The 18,192-nt window shown below is 39.6% G+C and overlaps 1 protein-coding gene across 1 annotated transcript in view; it reads right to left on the bottom strand.

The window, feature by feature from the left end:
* Window positions 1-17,228, bottom strand: part of LOC134742771 (zonadhesin-like) — a 65,838-nt gene extending 48,610 nt beyond the window's left edge. Inside the window, exons 1-13 of the mRNA XM_063675957.1 lie at window positions 17,155-17,228; window positions 16,516-16,578; window positions 14,831-15,030; window positions 13,135-13,338; window positions 12,359-12,547; window positions 11,894-12,076; window positions 11,619-11,807; window positions 11,311-11,502; window positions 9,783-9,977; window positions 9,291-9,494; window positions 8,501-8,689; window positions 5,788-5,970; window positions 5,519-5,707 (exon numbers count right to left, since the gene is read on the bottom strand). Coding sequence (XP_063532027.1) covers window positions 5,519-5,707; window positions 5,788-5,970; window positions 8,501-8,689; window positions 9,291-9,494; window positions 9,783-9,977; window positions 11,311-11,502; window positions 11,619-11,807; window positions 11,894-12,076; window positions 12,359-12,547; window positions 13,135-13,338; window positions 14,831-15,030; window positions 16,516-16,578; window positions 17,155-17,228 — 2,254 coding nt within the window. The remainder of the gene's footprint in view (window positions 1-5,518; window positions 5,708-5,787; window positions 5,971-8,500; window positions 8,690-9,290; window positions 9,495-9,782; window positions 9,978-11,310; window positions 11,503-11,618; window positions 11,808-11,893; window positions 12,077-12,358; window positions 12,548-13,134; window positions 13,339-14,830; window positions 15,031-16,515; window positions 16,579-17,154) is intronic.
* Between the last annotated feature and the right edge of the window lie 964 nt (window positions 17,229-18,192).

The following is an 18,192-nucleotide window of genomic DNA, read 5'->3' as shown; positions in this document are numbered from 1 at the left end:
GCCGTTTTTTTGCGTAATGGTACGGATCCCTTGGTGGGTGAGTCCGACTCGCACTTGGCCGGTTTTTATTTATTTAATTAACAGTTACCTTCGTTGCACTGATTCCTTAACACACAAGTCCCGTTAGATGCCATCAAGTACCCGGATGCACAGACACATCCCTTCTTGCAGCTCTTGGGGTCCAGTTTCACGCAAGGCACTGGTTTGCCGGCCTGACTGCAGTTGCGAGCCTCGCAGCCGCCGTTCGTGCAGTTTGAGAACACTTGGTTGGGGCCGCATTTGCAGGTTGGTGTTAGCCCTATTAATAAGTAGTTACCGGTTAATTAAATAAGTAGTATTAAATATATTAATAACGGGTCACTCACGTAGTTTAAGTCGAAAAACGCTCGACATGTTTCACTCCGTACTGAGGAGTGTCATCAGGAACTTGCGTTGGCGGTGGCGCTGGTTAAATAAGTAGTACCGGTAAACTAAGGTACTTTGAATCGCGGGGAAACATTGATCATCGATTTTTGAACAAGTAGGAATTTGGTTTTTGAGCGCTTAATTTTATCGTGTAATTTTAAGATTGCTTTTAAAAATCAAATACTTATAATATCTCAAAAGTCGATGAACAATATTTTTCCGTGATTCAAATTAATCTCAGTTTTCGTACTCAGGGTGCAATAAAAAAATTCGATATACTTATTACGATTTAAATACTGACATCGTAAAACATAAAAGTTTAAGGACGTGCCTTTTAAACACTAATGATCTTATAAAAGGTCATTACTAAGTAAATATAATATAAAACTATTCTTTGGATATGGAAGTAGATAGTAGTAAAATAAATAGTAAATTTGGACTGTGTTAATAAAAAATTGTAGCATTGATTCCTCTAAAGTAATCAAAGTACTTATTGAACTTTTATTTGCACTTACATTTAGTTACATTATAAATATTGTAATAATTTATATTAATAATAGGTAGTTATATTCAGACATGGTCGACAGTTTCAGAAGAAAGTAAAAAGCAAAGCGTTAAAAATGCAACATATTAGTATACACATAATTTCTTAAATAAATACAATAAGTAAGTATAGTCTGCATCATCTCAAATGTTTTTTTCGTCTAAGACGGTAATCTGTTAAACAAAAGCCATTGTCTCTTTTATGCGAACTGTCGGCCTTTGTGTGCTATTGGGTGTTGGCGCGTGCCACGGCGCGTGCGGCGCTTACACACAATGGCCAACCGCTCGCACAAAATAGACAATGGCTTTTGTTTAACAGATTACCGTCTTAGACGAAAAACTCATTTGAGAAGATGAAGACTATAGTCGTCCTTGTTTTTTCAAAGAAAAACATGTTTTGCAATATTAAAGTTGTTTTCCTTTTAGAATGCAGTCTTATTTACTCAAGTGCCATATACAGTGAGGTTCGAAATTGCATGGAGAAATTATGAATGAAATCCAATCATTGGAACCTCACTGTACATATTATATAATTTTAATTGCCCATTAGGTTTACAGAATCACCGAATACCTAGTATAAATAATGCACTATCCCACTAATCCGGGGTTTACCGGTTAAATCTGGACTTACCAGCATGATTACCAGTACAATTTGACATTGGGTTAACGGTTTATCCGGTTAACCCCGGGTTAGTGGGATGGTGCAAGTGTTAGATAAAGATAAAGTAGAAGTTGTTGTGTTTAAGTTAATGACAATGATGTCTTGATTGACAGTTCGAGAGGGCAGAAAATTAAAAGTAGGTATATATATGTCGACGCGCATGTGATATAATTAGTAAATTCAAATAATGGTCGCTTATATGACTTGCTTGCGATTTATCATAAATTGTAAGCGATGTGGATAATAAAGATCGATTAAGTACAATTATTTCAGGGGCCCTGTAAACGAGATATCTGCAAGTCGAAGGCGCAAAGTGTGAACTTGACACCACTTGAATTGGCAACAGTTGGCTTTTTTTATGTGATAGTCAGCAAACGAGCAGACGAGCCGCCTGATGGGAAGCGGTCATCGTCGCCCATGGACATAAGCAACAGCACAGGAGCCACTTAAGCATTGCAGACCCTTGAGAACCCTAAATACCTGCATCTTGAAGAATCCCATGTCGTAGCGCAAAGGAAATACCTCAGGAGGCAACTCATTCCTCATTCTGCACGTTCTGGAAACAAACGAGCGAGATGCCCGCTTATTCTTGGTGTGCCATGTATCTAAGAAGTGAGGATGAGCTTTGCTCCTTTGGCGGGAGGTGCGGTTATAGAAACGAGACGATGGCACCAAATCAAAAAGTTCTTCGGAACATTCCCCATTGTACAGACGGTAAAACATGCAAAGAGAGCCACTTCTCTCCGAAGACTAAGAGGTTCTAAGCCGTCAGTAAGTTCGGGATCGCCGACAATACGAACTGCCCGCCGTTGGATGGAGTCAAGGGGAAGGAGCTGGTATTGTGGAACGCCAGACCAGAGATGAGAACAGTACTCCATATGAGGTCGAACCTGCGCTTTATATAACAAAAGTCGGTGACCCGGTGTGAAGTACTGTTTGGCTCTGTTAAGCACCCCAAGCTTTTTGAATATACCATACTTATACCGCTGACATACCGTTGGCGCCGGTGGAGTCACTAACAAATTTGCTGCATTAATGCGGCAACAAGAACAACATTTTGTTTGTTTGGTAAATTATGTAGGTGCGTAACTCATAATTTGAATCTATTTTTAGACTGTTTAAAAATGTACTCTATTGAAATGCCTAACTTAATATTTATGCAGGGACTAAGAGGGAAGTTGTGATAATAATAACAACATGTTCCAATAAGCATAATTAACAACAGGTTTCGAAAAAACATTTTCCCTAATCCATTAAGCATTAAATTAAAATTTATACAACCCTATCTACCTACTTATACATGGCTTATAACGCACCTACTAGAATTTAAAATAACAAGGTTGATAAAAAACTCTTACCATCGCAAAAGACGACAGCGGAACCAGCCACACAGGCCAAGAGTAGCAGCACCTTCCACATTCTTGTTACGGGCAGCGTGTGCTGCCGAACCGTGGCTACTTAGTGCTTTTATAACCTTCGCTTTATGAGATTGTGCACTTGTGTCAACTATAAAATTACATTTTACATCGCTGTTACTTCTAGAAAGATGAAAAAAATAATGCAATCTATTTATAAAATAATTTATTTGCTATTCGTTGTGCGTTCTGCCTTTTGTATGCGCAATGTTCCCCATAGTAAATGAAAACGGCACAACTATACCTCCACGCCATCTTCCCGCTTTTTCAGCAGCGTGCCAAAGGAATTAAGGTTCCTCTTTTAGCAATATAATTCTTAAAGTGCCTGCCATCTGACCTTCCAACACGGAGGAAACCTTGGGACATTTTTTGGGACTAGTCATTTCATGCGACGGATCACATGAAATGACTAGTGGTGTAAAGGAAGCTCTTAGGTCCTCTGTTGCTTTGTCGTATTTTCGATGTTTCACGGCGGTGTCTCTGTGCAGTTTTCTGCCAGGAGAGGTTGCTGTAAGAGGAATCGTCAGCATTTACCATGCGAACGTCGAAGAACGCTTTCCTTGCAGGTTCCCACTGCTATCAAGAATGTTCTTGTCTTTTAGCTAAAACTATTATTCAACATTCAGAGGCAGTCTGGCTCTGTTTCGGTCTGCCATCTAGTGGCTTAATTCTAAAAATGGAAACTTGACACAATTCTTGAATAGGCGGCTTCTGTGCTGCAGACTACAGTTCATGCATGCTCCCTATATACCTATTTACGTGTCATTTAAATAAATCAACGGCAAACGTTAAATGTCAATCAACAAATGTAAAGAACGCATGCGGCAGAAAGAGATGGATGTATGGATGTTTGCATCATGTGTTGCATTTTGGAGCTCAGTGGCGCCCTCAAAATAATTCTACACTTTTTCGCGTCTGTAGAAGTTGACGGCGCTGTACGGCTAATTTGTCTACTGGATTATCCCCCAATGAAGCACTGTAACCATGGCCATTTTGTTGATTCAGGCTATCTTGCAATTGAAACATCTTTCGTCGGAAAAAATAATTTAATCGCCCTCATGCCAAGCTAGCAAGTCCATGCATTTTTCACTCTAGATTTTTTCTAACAATATATATCAAGCTCACGTCTCGAAATCATAAAGACGCATATATTCCCGAAATTAAACATTCAACGTTGCTGGGACGACACGTTGTGCAAAATTCAATACGAGGAACTAATTTCCAGCTCTGACGGTACTACGCGCGCGCGGCTGCTCGCAGCTGCAGAACGAGAATCCGGTCAGTGGCTGCATGCCTACCCCTCCCCCCCACTGGTACATATCTAGAGTCGGATACCCTACGTTTAGCCATAAGCCTTAGATTAGGAGTAAAGGTCTGCACCCCTACAGATGCCCCTGCGGTGCAACCGTCGACGTGCTCGGACACCACGGCCTTTTTTGTCAATTAAGCGCTGGTCGCCTCTCCAGGCACGCTGTCTTAAACGATATCAGAGTCTCTTGCCACCTTCAACGCGCCGGCTATCCTTGAACCAAATGGCGTTTTAGGGACGACGGCAATAGACCGGACGGTTTGACCCTGGTCCCGTGGATGACGGGACGGGTGCTAGTCTGGGACGCCACATGCGTAGATACACTGGCACCATCCCATCTACCAAGAACTTCGACCAGGGCTGGGGCCCGAGGCGAGCCGGCTGCCGAGGCGGCTAAAAGCAAAAAGTTTGCCAAATATCGAGGTTGTTTGAGCCAATGCTATACTCGCCTGTTAAAACAAAGCATGACAGCGCCACCTAGGGGCGACACGGCGTAAACGCCCGCGGCCATAACTAAAATCAGTTTTTCGCTCGAAACTCCTACGTCTTGCAAGCAAATTATTGCATCGCCGGCGTAGACCCGCTTTTACCGAGTGTTCAGTGTTTTTTTGTGTTACTTTTCGCCCCGGGGTTGTTAGTGTTGTGGACAACATCGGATTTTCTGTGAGACATCAAGAATTGACTGTGCTTTCGACATTCAGCGGGCCACGAGTAGCCCTCATCAGCAAAGGCCATACTTCCTTCGGATTAAGCCTGAGAAGCACCAAGACCAGGACCTTGCAAGTAAGCCCCTAGGCTAAGTCATTTCTTACGTTTTTGATCGGCGAAAGTATAGCAAACCCGCCCCGCCTTTATTTTCCGTTTTGTAGCTTATTTTCGAAAAGCGTACAAATACCTTTTTTTTCTCTCCATTCAAATTTCATGAGACCAAGAGTGGCAGTAGGTTTACGAGCCCGTGGCTCATTCAGAGGTCTCGGCCTCCAATACCACTTTGTCACATTTGGTGTCGAGACACTGAGGCCGTGGGATCCAAGCGCACTGAAGAATACATATAAACCAACTATTTCCTACGCTACAGGTCCATAACTCAGTTGTAAATTTTGGATTTTTCTTTTGTGTGGCTGGGCCTTAGGACCTCGCATAAGAGATCTGATATTTACGATAAGAGGAAAAAGGTTCACTTACGTGGGCACTGGTCCTTTGGTATACAAGTTCCATTGTCGGCTTTCAAGTAATCCTCCTTACAAATGCATCCCTTTTTACAAATTACTCGATCTACACATATTTTTGGCTTGTTTATCTGACTGCAGTTTTTCGGGCCACATCCGCCATTTATGCAAGAGGAATATACTTCGTTCTCTTTGCAGGTTGGCGCTAAAATCATATAGTTAATGGCATAAGAGGAAATATTACCACGTCGTTATTAAACAGTTACAAGAATCAGTAACACTTACTGCAGTCCTCTTTCTTTACGCATTTTTTCTGATTAGGATCATAATAGAATCCATTCCTGCAATCGCAACCGTTGAGCTTACAAATCAATGGACAATTTATAGGAGATTTTCGGCCAATCGAAGCGCATGTTTTGCCACAGTTAGTGCCACATCCTGACTGGGCGTTTTCGTCTCCACCACATGCTAAAATTACATATTTATTTAGAAGGCTTAATTAGATACAAATTTAACGCTAGAGAATTAAAACGATAAAATAAAATTGGTGACAGGTAAGTGCATTTGGTCAATAAGACAAATTTAATAAAGAAAGGAGATTAAATATATTTAATAAATAAGACGGTTCTGAACAGCATCTGGAGAGAGTTAAATCTTCATACACAGTACCATTTATGTAACTTTCTGTATTTTCTTATGTTATCTATGAAATGCTACTTATGGAAGTTATTTATCAAACAGATATTGACAGCAAAGACGCTCGAATAATTAAAAAATTGTACTGGAATCAAACCGCTCACATCAAAGTCGGAAATATAGCCGCCGAAGACTTAGAAATACTAAAATGCGTCCGCCAAGGATGTATTTTATCCCCGAGCCTTTTCAACTTATATTCCGAACGTATCTTCTCAGAAGCCTTTAATGGGGTTGATATAGGCATTCAATGTAGTGAGAAGAATTTAAGATATGCAGACGACACACATTTTAAAATTAAATAACACACCGATAGAAAAAGTAGGTAGGTAGTAAAGTATACCTAGTCGGCTCATAAGTTCTGTCACTGGCCTTTAAAATTTAAATTTGGAACTCCTAAAACAAAAACCGTTCTGCATTTGAATTTCGAATCTTTATTAAATATTTGAGTAGTATAATTTTGCAATTTTCTGTTTTCTTCAACATGGAGTGGACGCTTAAAGATAGCCGTACCGCAATAATTGCACTATATCGTTGTGGTCACTCGCCGACTAAAATTTTTAAGCTACTTGAAAATTTAAAATTCTCTCTAAGATTTGTGTATCGTACCATAGAAAGATACAGTGAGGTCTCTAGTTTAAATGACAAGAAAAGAAGCGGTCGTCCGCGTACAGCTAGGACTCCAGCGGTTGTACAAGCAATTAGGGCACGCATTGCCAGAAATCCCGCTAGGAAACAAAAAGTTATGGCCCTCCAGATGGGTTTGAGCAAAAACACGGTGAAAAGAGTGCTTAATCAAGACCTGAGACTTCGTGCTTATAAACGAAAAACTGGCCATCTTCTCAATGGTCGGCTTAAAGCTTTAAGGCTTAAAAGATCTAAAGCTTTATTAAAGAAGTACGCTAAAAATAAGCACCGTTGTATACTGTTTTCGGACGAGAAAATTTTTGACATAGAAGAAAACTGTAATAAACAAAATGATAGAGTGTACGCTCGCAATAGTAAAGAAGCGTCTAATAGCATTCCCCGTATTCAAAGAGGTCATCACCCTTCATCTGTGATGGTTTGGCTGGGAGTTTCTTATGCGGGCGTCACTAGTATGCATTTTTGTGAGAAAGGAGTAAAAACTAGTGCCAAAGTGTACCAAGACACGGTGTTGACTAATATTGTGAAACCACTATCCCATACGATGTTTCTAAACCAGCATTGGGTTTTCCAGCAGGACTCTGCTCCAGCCCATAAGGCAAAGTCTACACAAGCCTGGCTCGCCTCCAATAAAATCGACTTTATACGGCATGAAGATTGGCCCTCCTCTAGCCCAGATCTTAATCCTTTAGACTATAAAATATGGCAGTATTTAGAGGAAAAGGTGTGCTCAAAACCTCATGCAAATCTAGACTCGCTGAAAAAATCTCTTGCTACGGCAGTGGCCAATATCGACATGAAAGTGGTGCGTGAATCCATTGACGACTGGCCACGAAGACTTCAAGCCTGTGTAGATAATTATGGCGGTCATTTTGAATAAATGTTATACATTTAGATTCTCTAGTTTATAAGCTTTCAAACGCTGTACAAATTATACGGAATAAACTTAAACTTTTGATTTTATTTGATACTATGTATATGACAGAACTTATGAGCCGACTAGGTAGGTATCTGGGCTGCTGGCTGAACGAGAACTGGGACAAGGAGCAGGAAATACGTGTCAGGATAGAGATTGCGCGAAACGCTTTTGTAAAAATGCAGTCTATTTACACCAACAAGGATATCAACCTAAAGCTTCGTTGAAGACTTGTGAAATGCTATGTACCTACTATCAGTACTTTTCTATGGCTGCGAAACGTGGACTCTGAATAAAGCTATGGAAAAGAAAATAGAAGCAATTGAAATGTGGCTATATAGGCGTATGCTAAAAATCTCCTGGACCGTTAGAGTTACGAATGTGGAAGTACTTAAAAGAATGGATAAAAAGTTAGAAGTTTTGATCACGGTAAAAAGAAGGAAAATATCATATTTTGGACACATATACCGAAATGACAAATATAATATAATATACTACAACTATTATTAGAAGGAAAAATTGATGGCAAGAGGGGAAGGGGAAGAAGGAGGGTCACCTGGCTTGACAACATAAAAGAATGGACGAACGTCGATAACGCAGCCATGCTGGCAGAAATGGCTAAGAACAGGAGAGAGATGGCAAAGGTGGTCGCCGACGTCCGTTAGGGCATGGCAAACGAAGAAGAAGATCTATATAATCTTAAGGTAGTAGTTAAAATATTAGTCATTTTGTTTTGATACTTACATGGACAAGTATTTATAGGGATACAAACATCCTTGCCGTTGCGAACATGGCCATCCTTGCACTTGCATCCTGGCTTACATTTCTTATCACAGTTCAACGGGTAACCGAGCTCGGAACAAAGATTCGGCTTACAAATCGTGGAAGAGCAATCATCGTATACCTCGTTCTTGCCGCATTTGGGCGGGGGTTCTGAAACATCATGCGATCATCAGTCACTTAGACGCGCAATGACACTACGTGCAAATTGAAAAGTAAATGTTGGCAAATGTACACGCTTGTGAATAGTTCTTCCAATATGTATTTGGTAGATGCGACGTCACTCTCCAAACTGACCACAAGTCGCTTAGTCGCTTGAGTCGATTTTTAAGAAACCGTTGTCTTCTGTCCCGGCGCGTTTACAGCGGATGATGCTTCGCGTACACTTTGGCCGTCGTTATCTTTTTGATGATGACTGTACGAATACGGTTACTTTATTGGACTCGGGTTTTGTGCACCTACAAGTTCTACAAGGTTGTCTGGAAAAGATCGCTTTTACCGATACGACCGCCCGTCGTATTGCCAAACAGCAATTTTGTTCTTTCTATCTATTTTGTTTTCATTAATTAAGGTGTGCAGTAAAGAGTATTTGTCAATACAAATACTAGGACTCAAGCATAGCGTTTAGTGCAGCACTCACTTCATAGACATAGCATAAAAGCACAATCGAACTACATTTCGATAAAATGGAAAGTTTGGTGGCAACAAAATTCAACAAACGAAAAGAGATAGATTGACATATTCTTAAACTTACGAGTACAGTCACAAGCTAAAATGCAGTTTTCTTTCTCGTCCCTGTAGTAGCCCTTTTTGCATTTACACGCCGGCTTGCAATTTACTATAGTGCCGATCCTGTATGGTGGACATTTGGTTTGGTTGATGTAGTCGCTACATTTCTCCCCTGGGCAGTTGGATGAGCACGCTACGTACGTTTCGTTCTTACCGCATTTAAACGGTGCTAAAATAATTACATTAAGTGTTGTAAGTAGCTATTTATTTTAAAATTGTTGAATCTGGCTGAGATATCTCCCATTTTCTGCTATCACCTTTGTTGTATAAAATACCATAACATTGCATTGTCAATATAGCGATAAAGGTTTTCTAAATTTCAGCACAGTTAGTCATTAGGAGCTGTTTGAAACCTTGATTACAATCTTGCTTGTTAGATAAGCTAACAGACATAGTAAGATGAATAAAAGCTTTCAATTCAAATATTAATCGCTTAGTTTTTCTTGTTAATACTTACGACAGTCAGGTATTGGGATACAAGTGCTATTCTCAGCTCTTTTCCTGTTGTAGCCACACACGCATCGTGGTTTACTGCACACTATCCCGGTCGGACAACTTTGTGGCGAGTCTTTGGTTTTGGCACAGTTGTCCCCTTCGCATGGGACGGTGGGGCACGTATCCCAAACTTCCCCAGAGGGGCAGTCAGGTGGGGCTAAAATACAATGCAAATGTCAAAAAAAACACACAAAACGAAACCTCACCACACTCACCACAATCCAGTTTTGATTTTAATTTGGTACTTATCTGGTGTTAATATTAACAAGAAAATACAAACTTAGAAAACGGATTATCTTGCGTATATTGAATTTATAATACATCCCGACGTTTCGAACCCTTTACAGCGTTCGTGGTCAACGGGTGACTGAGGAAAAAACTACAAAGTGCAAAAATACCCGCATGCAAAAAATAATGAACCATTATAAACTATAAACTTTAAGGCTGATTGTACATGCAAAATCGGTTCATAAGGCTAGTTTTCAAGTAAAGATATATATTTATATATACGCGATAAAGCTACGCCGGCTCCAAACCTACACCTCGGACCTGAGAAGATTTAATTCTCTCCTAAATTGTAGGAGGGTATCCCAATAAGGGACCGGCCGTTTTCATAGTTTTATTTTATGAGTAAGTAACTATCGCGGTAACCGAAAACAATATTAAGAAAATACAAATAAATAAAATGGCTATTAAGGGGATCCCATGCCCCAATGACCTTCGATTTGAATCCCTTAGTTTTCTAATGTTTTTGGTAGCTTATCATATTAACAGCAACGGATTTTAGCAATATAGTATCCCCATATTTACTTCAAAGTTCATTGTTTTCGAAATATTTGGCGTCAAAGTTGAACAATTTTAGGCCAAAAAACTGGTTTTCTGGCCATAACTTTTGTGTTAATTAGTTTAAAATTAAAACCTTACACAAATTTTTAGAGACGTCTAAGACGAACCCAAATATGTAGATTTCGTATAAGTAAGATCTTTCACAGCAATCGAGATACGAAAAAAGTGTTTTTTTAGACAATGTTTAAAACAATCATAAATAAATAAGTATTTATTTTTTTCACAATCCGGTAGACAAAAATGGAGATAAAAGATTGAAGAACCGATAGCCGCTTGTCTTATAATTATATATGTAGTGCAAAAGTAGGAGATACGATTCAAAACTTGTCAAAAATCGATGAAAACCTCAGGTAGCCCCTTAAGAAAAGCTTTGCGACCACAATGCTCATGTATAGTAACGCTCATGTTTACGAGGAGATACCCAAGAGCTACTGTAACCATGAATATTCTGTCAAACACTTCTAAAGGAACCTAGGGCTAAAATGGCAACCTATTTTACTAAGAAACGTCCATTCTGACTTTCCAATCCAGCGAGAAAACTTTTTTCCTGTGATCAGGCAGTGTAACGTACTCGTAAGAACCGTGTATGTGGTTTAGTTAGATAGTAGATTACATACAATATCATGGCAAGAAAGTATACATACGGCATTCCTTTTCTGGAACGCAAACTCCTTTAGCATCCTTTAGGTAACCAGGCTTGCAACGACACCCGGATGAGCCACACTTTCCCGGCACTATGATGGGGCAGTGGTAGATCTTGGCTCTGTCGGAGCATTTCTGGCTTCCGCACACATTGATGCATGGCTCATAGTATTCATTCTGTCCGGGACAATTTTCTGTAAAAAATAACAATCAATACATTATATCATTCCATTGTATAAGAGTTTGGGCTGTAGTACCTCATCATCATCATCATATCTTATATTCGATAAGAGGAAAAAGGTTCACTTACGTGGGCACTGGTCCTTTGGTATACAAGTTCCATTGTCGGCTTTCAAGTAACCCTCCTTACAAATGCATCCCTTTCTACAAATTGCTGGATCTACACAGATGCTTGACTTGTTTATCTGACTGCAGTTTTTAGCGCCACATCCGCCATTTATGCAAGAGGAATATACTTCATTTGCTTTGCAGGTTGGCGCTAAAATCATATAGTTAATGGCATAAGAGGAAATATTACCAACTCGTTAAAATTATTAAACAGTTACAAGAATCAGTAACACTTACTACAGTCCTCTTTCTTAACGCATTTTTTCTGATTAGGGTCATAATAGAATCCAACCCTGCAATCGCAACCGTTGAGCTCACAAATCAATGGACAAATTATAGGAAGTTTTTGGCCAATCGCAGCGCATGTTTTGCCACAGTTAGTGCCACATCCTGACTGAGCGTTTTCGTCTCCACCACATGCTAAAATTACAAACATATTTATTTAGAAGGCTTAGTTAGATACAAATTAACGCTAGAGAATTAAAACGATAAAATATAATTGGTGACAGGTAAGTGCATTTGGTCAATAAGACAAATTTAATAAAGAACGGATTATATTTAATAAGGCGGTTCTGAACAGCATCTGGATAGAGTTAAAGCTTCATAAGCAGTACCATTTATATACGCACTTTCTGTATTTTCTTATGTTATCTATGAAACGTTAAGTTAGTAGTTAAAATATAATTTTAGTTTGATACTTACATGGACAGGTATTTATAGGGATACAAACATCCTTGCCATTGCGAACATGGCCATCCTTGCACTTGCATCCTGGCTTACATTTCTTATCACAGTTCAACGGGTAACCGAGCTCGGAACAAAGTGACGGCTTACAACTTGTGGAAGAGCAATCGTCGTACACCTCGTTCTTTCCGCATTTGGGCGGGGGTTCTGAAAAATCATGCGATCATCAGTCACTTAGACGCGCAATGACACTACGTGCAAATTGAAAAGGAAATGTTGGCAAATGTACACGCTTGTGAACAGTTCTTCCAATATGTATTTGGTAGATGCGACGTCACTCTCCAAACTGACCACAAGACGCTTGAGTCGATTTTTAGGAAACCGTTGTCTTCTGTCCCGGCGCGTTTACAGCGGATGATGCTTCGCGTACATTTTGGCCGTCACTATCTCTTTGATGATGACTGTACGAATACGGTTACTTTATTGGACTCGGGTTTTGTGCATCTACAAGTTCTACAAGGTTGTCTGGAAAAGATCGCTTTTACCGATAAGACCGCCCGTCGTATTGCCAAACAGAAATTTTGTTCTTTCTATCTATTTTGTTTTCATTAATTAAGGTGTACAATAAAGAGTATTTGTCAATACAAATACTAGGACTCAAGCATAGCGCTTAGTGCAGCACTCACTTCATAGACATAGCATAAAAGCACAATCGAACTACATTTCGATAAAATGGAAAGTTTGGTGGCAACAAAATTCAACAGCCGAAAAGCGATAGATTGACATATACTTACGAGTACAGTCACAAGCCAGAATGCAGTTTCCTTTCTCGTCCCTGTAGTAGCCCTTCTTGCATTTACACGCCGGCTTGCAATTTACTACAATGCCGATCTTGTATGGTGGACATTTGGTATGATTGATGTAGTCGCTACATTTCTCCCCTGGGCAGTTGGATGAGCACGCTACGTACGTTTCGTTCTTACCGCATTTAAACGGTGCTAAAACAATAAAATTAAATGTAGTACTTATTTACTCTGACATTGTTGAATTTTGTAAAATATTAAAGGAAGGGGAAATGAATTTGGTAGAGATATCTCCCATTTTCTGCTATCAACACGCTATTACAGTCATCATCCACCATCCACCTTTGTTGTATAAAATACCATAACATTGCATTGTCAATATAATAAAATAAAAATAATTTATTTCGGACGATACAATTCACACAATCCATGGTTTGTTAATTACAATAGCTATTTTATGCAACAAGTGCGGAAAGTGTATGACTTCCGACGAGTGGAATTTTATTCACGAGCGAGCAAAGCGAGTGAGTGTATAAAGGAATACGAGTCGGAAATCATCTTTACGCACGTGTATCATACAATGTTTTACTATGCATTGTGCGAGTAAATAAAAAAACATATCATGGCAAATAAGTTTAATTATTAAAAGGAGTGTTTTAAATCGACACGAGTTGCGAATTACCTATTCGCACGTGTATCGTACAACGTTTTACAGTACATATGGCCCTTTAAACTTTCGACATATGCACGAAAAGTGCTCTTTTCCGCACTAGTGCAGAAAAGTAGTACTTTCCGCATGATATGGCTCCGTGGGAAACGCACTTTTCGAGCACATGCATTGTAAATATACTTAAATTACTATGTTAGTATCTAAACTAAGATGTTGGTAAGTCCAGTGCCTAATTCGTGCACTGTCTCATCTTCCTTCCACGAAGGCCAGGAGACTGTGGCGGCTGTCCCTCACCCTTTGGAGCGTCGCGGCGCAGCGCTTGCGCAGCGTCGCGTGGAAACCATCCACATGCGCGTTGGCGAACATGCCCGACGCGCTGCAGTATCGCGGCAGCCGCAACAGTACCCCGAACGCGTCGTTGTACTGTACACGCATGGCATTCATAGAACGCTGCGTGTACCTCGTCCACATACTGCAGGCGTACAGCGAAGTAAAGTAAGCTCGAAACAGTGTTATTTTAACTTGCGCTGTACATCAAGTGCCTAAGATATTTAAAGGAATATACCTTCCTCAGCTGCTCGCCATTCAAACAAATGGGTGGCACGTATGATGGGCACTTGCTCCCCGCCTTGAAGACCATGTACCTTCTCACTTTTCGCGACATTATATCGTAAGTTATGTTTTTGGGCAAAAGACTCGCACTTGTCAATTATATAGTATTCTTATACCACCGGCCGATGGGCTCAACAACAGTACCACGTCATCGGCATAACTTATGTTATTAAAACGCACCGTATCTACATGACAACCAACATGAGTACTGCTGAGCTCACCGATCAGGGCATCCAAATAATATAGCGGTAAAAACATTCAAAATTTTGGCACAGTAAGTTATTGGAAACTGGTTGAAACCTTGATTACAATCTTGCTTGTTATATATACTAACAAACATTGTAAGATGAATAAAAGCGGTCAATTCAAATATTAATCGCTTAGTTTTTCTTGTTAAATACTTACGACAGTCAGGTATTGGGATACAAGTGCCATTTTCAGCTCTTTTTCTGTTGTAGCCGCACACACATCGTGGTTTACTGCACACTATTCCGGTCGGACAACTTTGTGGCGAGTCTTTGGTTTTGGCACAGTTGTCCCCTTCGCATGGGACGGTGGGGCACGTATTCCAAACTTCCCCAGAGGGGCAGACAGGTGGGGCTAAAACAAATCACACAGGTAAAAAAAAGAACTAGATGGAACAGTAACACCAGAAATCAGTTTTCAGTTTAATCGGGTAGTTGAACAAAAAATTCCGAGTAACTTGCACTTAATATTTATGTACAAAAATGCTGCTGCTAATTGCAATATTTAAAAGTCACAAAGCTCATAAAAAGTAAGTTTTACACACGGAATAAGCCTAACCGTGACGTGTAGGAATCTGACAGTGTTGCGGCTGACTTACATTATGCACAGGTTATAATCATACTCGTTTTATCGTCGTTTTATAAGCTGCATACTCGAACGACGTTCAGTTCATGTGACACGTATGCTCGTGTAACAAATATTGTTTATTAAATTTAAAATGTCGTATTGTGCAGTATTGAACTGCAGAAACAACAGCTGTATAAAATACACTTGATAATAGTAACCATGAATTGAATTTCAAACATTTTTAAAGGAACCTATGGTTGCGATCAGGCAAAGTTACACAGAATGCCATGGCAAAAAAGTATACATACGGCAATCCTTTTCTTGAACGCAAACTCCTTTATTATCCCTTAGGTAACCAGGCTTGCAACGGCACCCGGATGAGTCACACTTTCCTGGCACTATGTTAGGACAGTGGAAAATTTTGCCTCTGTCGGAGCAGTTCTGGCTTCCGCACGTATGTATGCATGGCTCGTAGTACTCATTCTGCCCAGGACAATTTTCTGTAAAAATAACGGTCTCATGTCGCAACTTCGAAACACGTTTGCTCGTTGTTTCATTTGCCAAATTTTTATTTGGCAAATGAAACATTTTTCCAAAACCTTGAATTATTTGGGACGGTCGGGGGCGCGGGGTACGCCGGTCGGGAGCGCGCTGGTCGGGGGCGCGCCGGCAGGGCTGGCAGTTTGTATAGCAGATTTTGGATTTTATTGCTCAATAAGGGTGTTAATCATGTCATAATAGATGATTATTCTATGCTCTAGAACATAATAAGCAACTTTATGTCGACTACGCACGATTTAAAGTCGAACTTTACGGGCATGAGAAGTGAAAAATACTTTCACAGTAGCGTGAATAAATATTTTACTAAAAAACTATGTTAAAAACTACAAATTTGTCTATGTTCTGCGAGACTCATTTATTTATTTCTCTTGTTATGTAAATAAGCTAACTAAAGTCGCAGTTATAATTAAAAGTAATAAACAGGCGTTTTAATAAAATTGTCTGAAAAAATATGTGTCAATTTATTTTAATTAAGTAAGTGTTATGCGATTAGTTCCTTTTTTGAGAATTCTTTAAATACCTTTTTATTACCTAATGAAATATCTTTAGATGGAATAGAAATCCATTTCTTGTAACCTTCTACATACAGCGCCACTTCACTTACAAAATAGATTTACTCATAAAACACTAAACTTACCATTCTTTAAGTTTTTATTTTTTTATTTACAAATTCGAGCAACAAAAAGGGGGATTAAAATATGGTCGATTCGTCTTACCTTCTCTGCACTCGCAGCTGGTATCCGTCGTCGGTTCTGGCTTTATTATTGTTGCCGATGCTTCTGATAAGTACAAAACCAATTTAATTATTTTTTTAAATATTTTATGTACGGCCAAGGACAAAGCTTGTGACAAGGTACAGAAAAGTGTAAAAATATATGTGCCCACATCTTACTCAAAACTTGTAGTATAGTAGCACTGGTGGCATAGCGGTAAGAGCGTGCGATTTTCAATCCGGAGGTCGGGGGTTCAAACCCCGGCTCGTACCAAAGAGTTCTTAGGATCTTATGTGCAAAATATCATTTGATATTTACCAGTCGCTTTTCGGTGAAGGAAAACATCGTGAGGAAACCGGACTAATCCTAACAAGGCTTAGTTCCCCCTCTGGGTCGGAAGATCAGATGGCAGTCGCTTTCGTAAAAACTAAACTTGGTCAATTCTTATGATTAGTTGTCAGTGGCAAAATGCCGGGATAACGCGAGGAAGATGATGATTTAGTGTTCGTTATTTTTTCCATGCCGTAGCAAACCGGTACTTACTCTACAAGGAATTAGGATTGAATGTGGTGGTCAGTGCCCAGCACTGGTACATTTACGTTATAACGATATTATTAGTTACTATCAACAAAACAATGAAACTTGCCATTATCAACGCTCGAGAGAGCCACGTGGAATGTAGCCACGCAGGCCGCCAAAAACAATACTGTCCTCATTGTTGCTTCGCAGTAACTGCCCCGAGGGTGATTTGCTCTTTTATAACCTTTTATATGCACTTGTGTACACAATGCATTGCAGTCAATTAATTGATATTGAAAAATAAGCCCTTATTACGTCTGTAAACGCATTTAGAACATAAAGTAAAAACATATAATAAGTTTCAGACAATACACAATGTAAGCTGTCGGGTAATGAAGTATTGTCTTTGCACAATTAAGTAAGTACATATGTAGATGAGCAGCACCGCTCCATTATGTATGTTTTATTGTTTATAATGTGATGACATCATATAGGCAGTTCGATAGTTTTCTATTCACTTTGCCAAACTTTCGCTGATCCGTATAAATATTTGTCGTAAATATTTATATGTATTTCTAGCGGAAAGGCCTACAATTTTTAGTTTATCTTTGTTTTTATAAACGAATTTCGTTCCATTGGACAGAAGGATTATCGAATTTCAATATATAACAAAAATACTCTGTCATTTCGTACCATATTTATGCCCGACTGAAACTTACAAAACTCAGAAAAATGAATTATCAATACAATTATGTATACTTTGCAATACATATAAGTACATTCGCACTTAGTTTCGCAATAAAACAGCGCCTACCCGTTTTAGGAGGGGTACCCGCCTTAGTCTCTTCTCCTCTAAGGTTTGTGAAGGTGGAGTCCTCGCGTGGAGATGTAACCGTACCCAAGCTATTTGAAAAATACTATAAGCGCCATTTGCACCATCTCACTAACCCGGGGTTAAGCGGTTAAACCGTTAACCCAGTGTAAAATTGTACTGGTAACCATGGTAACTCCAGGTTTATCCGGTTAACCCCGGGTTAGTGAATGGAGCCAGTGGCCCTAACTGTCAACGGATGTAAGTTTGAAAATAAAATTTTCAGTTGTCGGCTTACTATCAGACATCATCAATATCATCATCATCCGCGGGTCCGCGTTCCTACTTTT

Source organism: Cydia strobilella, chromosome 7, assembly GCF_947568885.1.
Source record: "Cydia strobilella chromosome 7, ilCydStro3.1, whole genome shotgun sequence".
Lineage (NCBI taxonomy): Eukaryota > Metazoa > Arthropoda > Insecta > Lepidoptera > Tortricidae > Cydia > Cydia strobilella.
The sequence above is the reverse complement of the archived record's forward strand: the minus strand, read 5'-3'. Positions and strand labels throughout refer to the sequence as shown.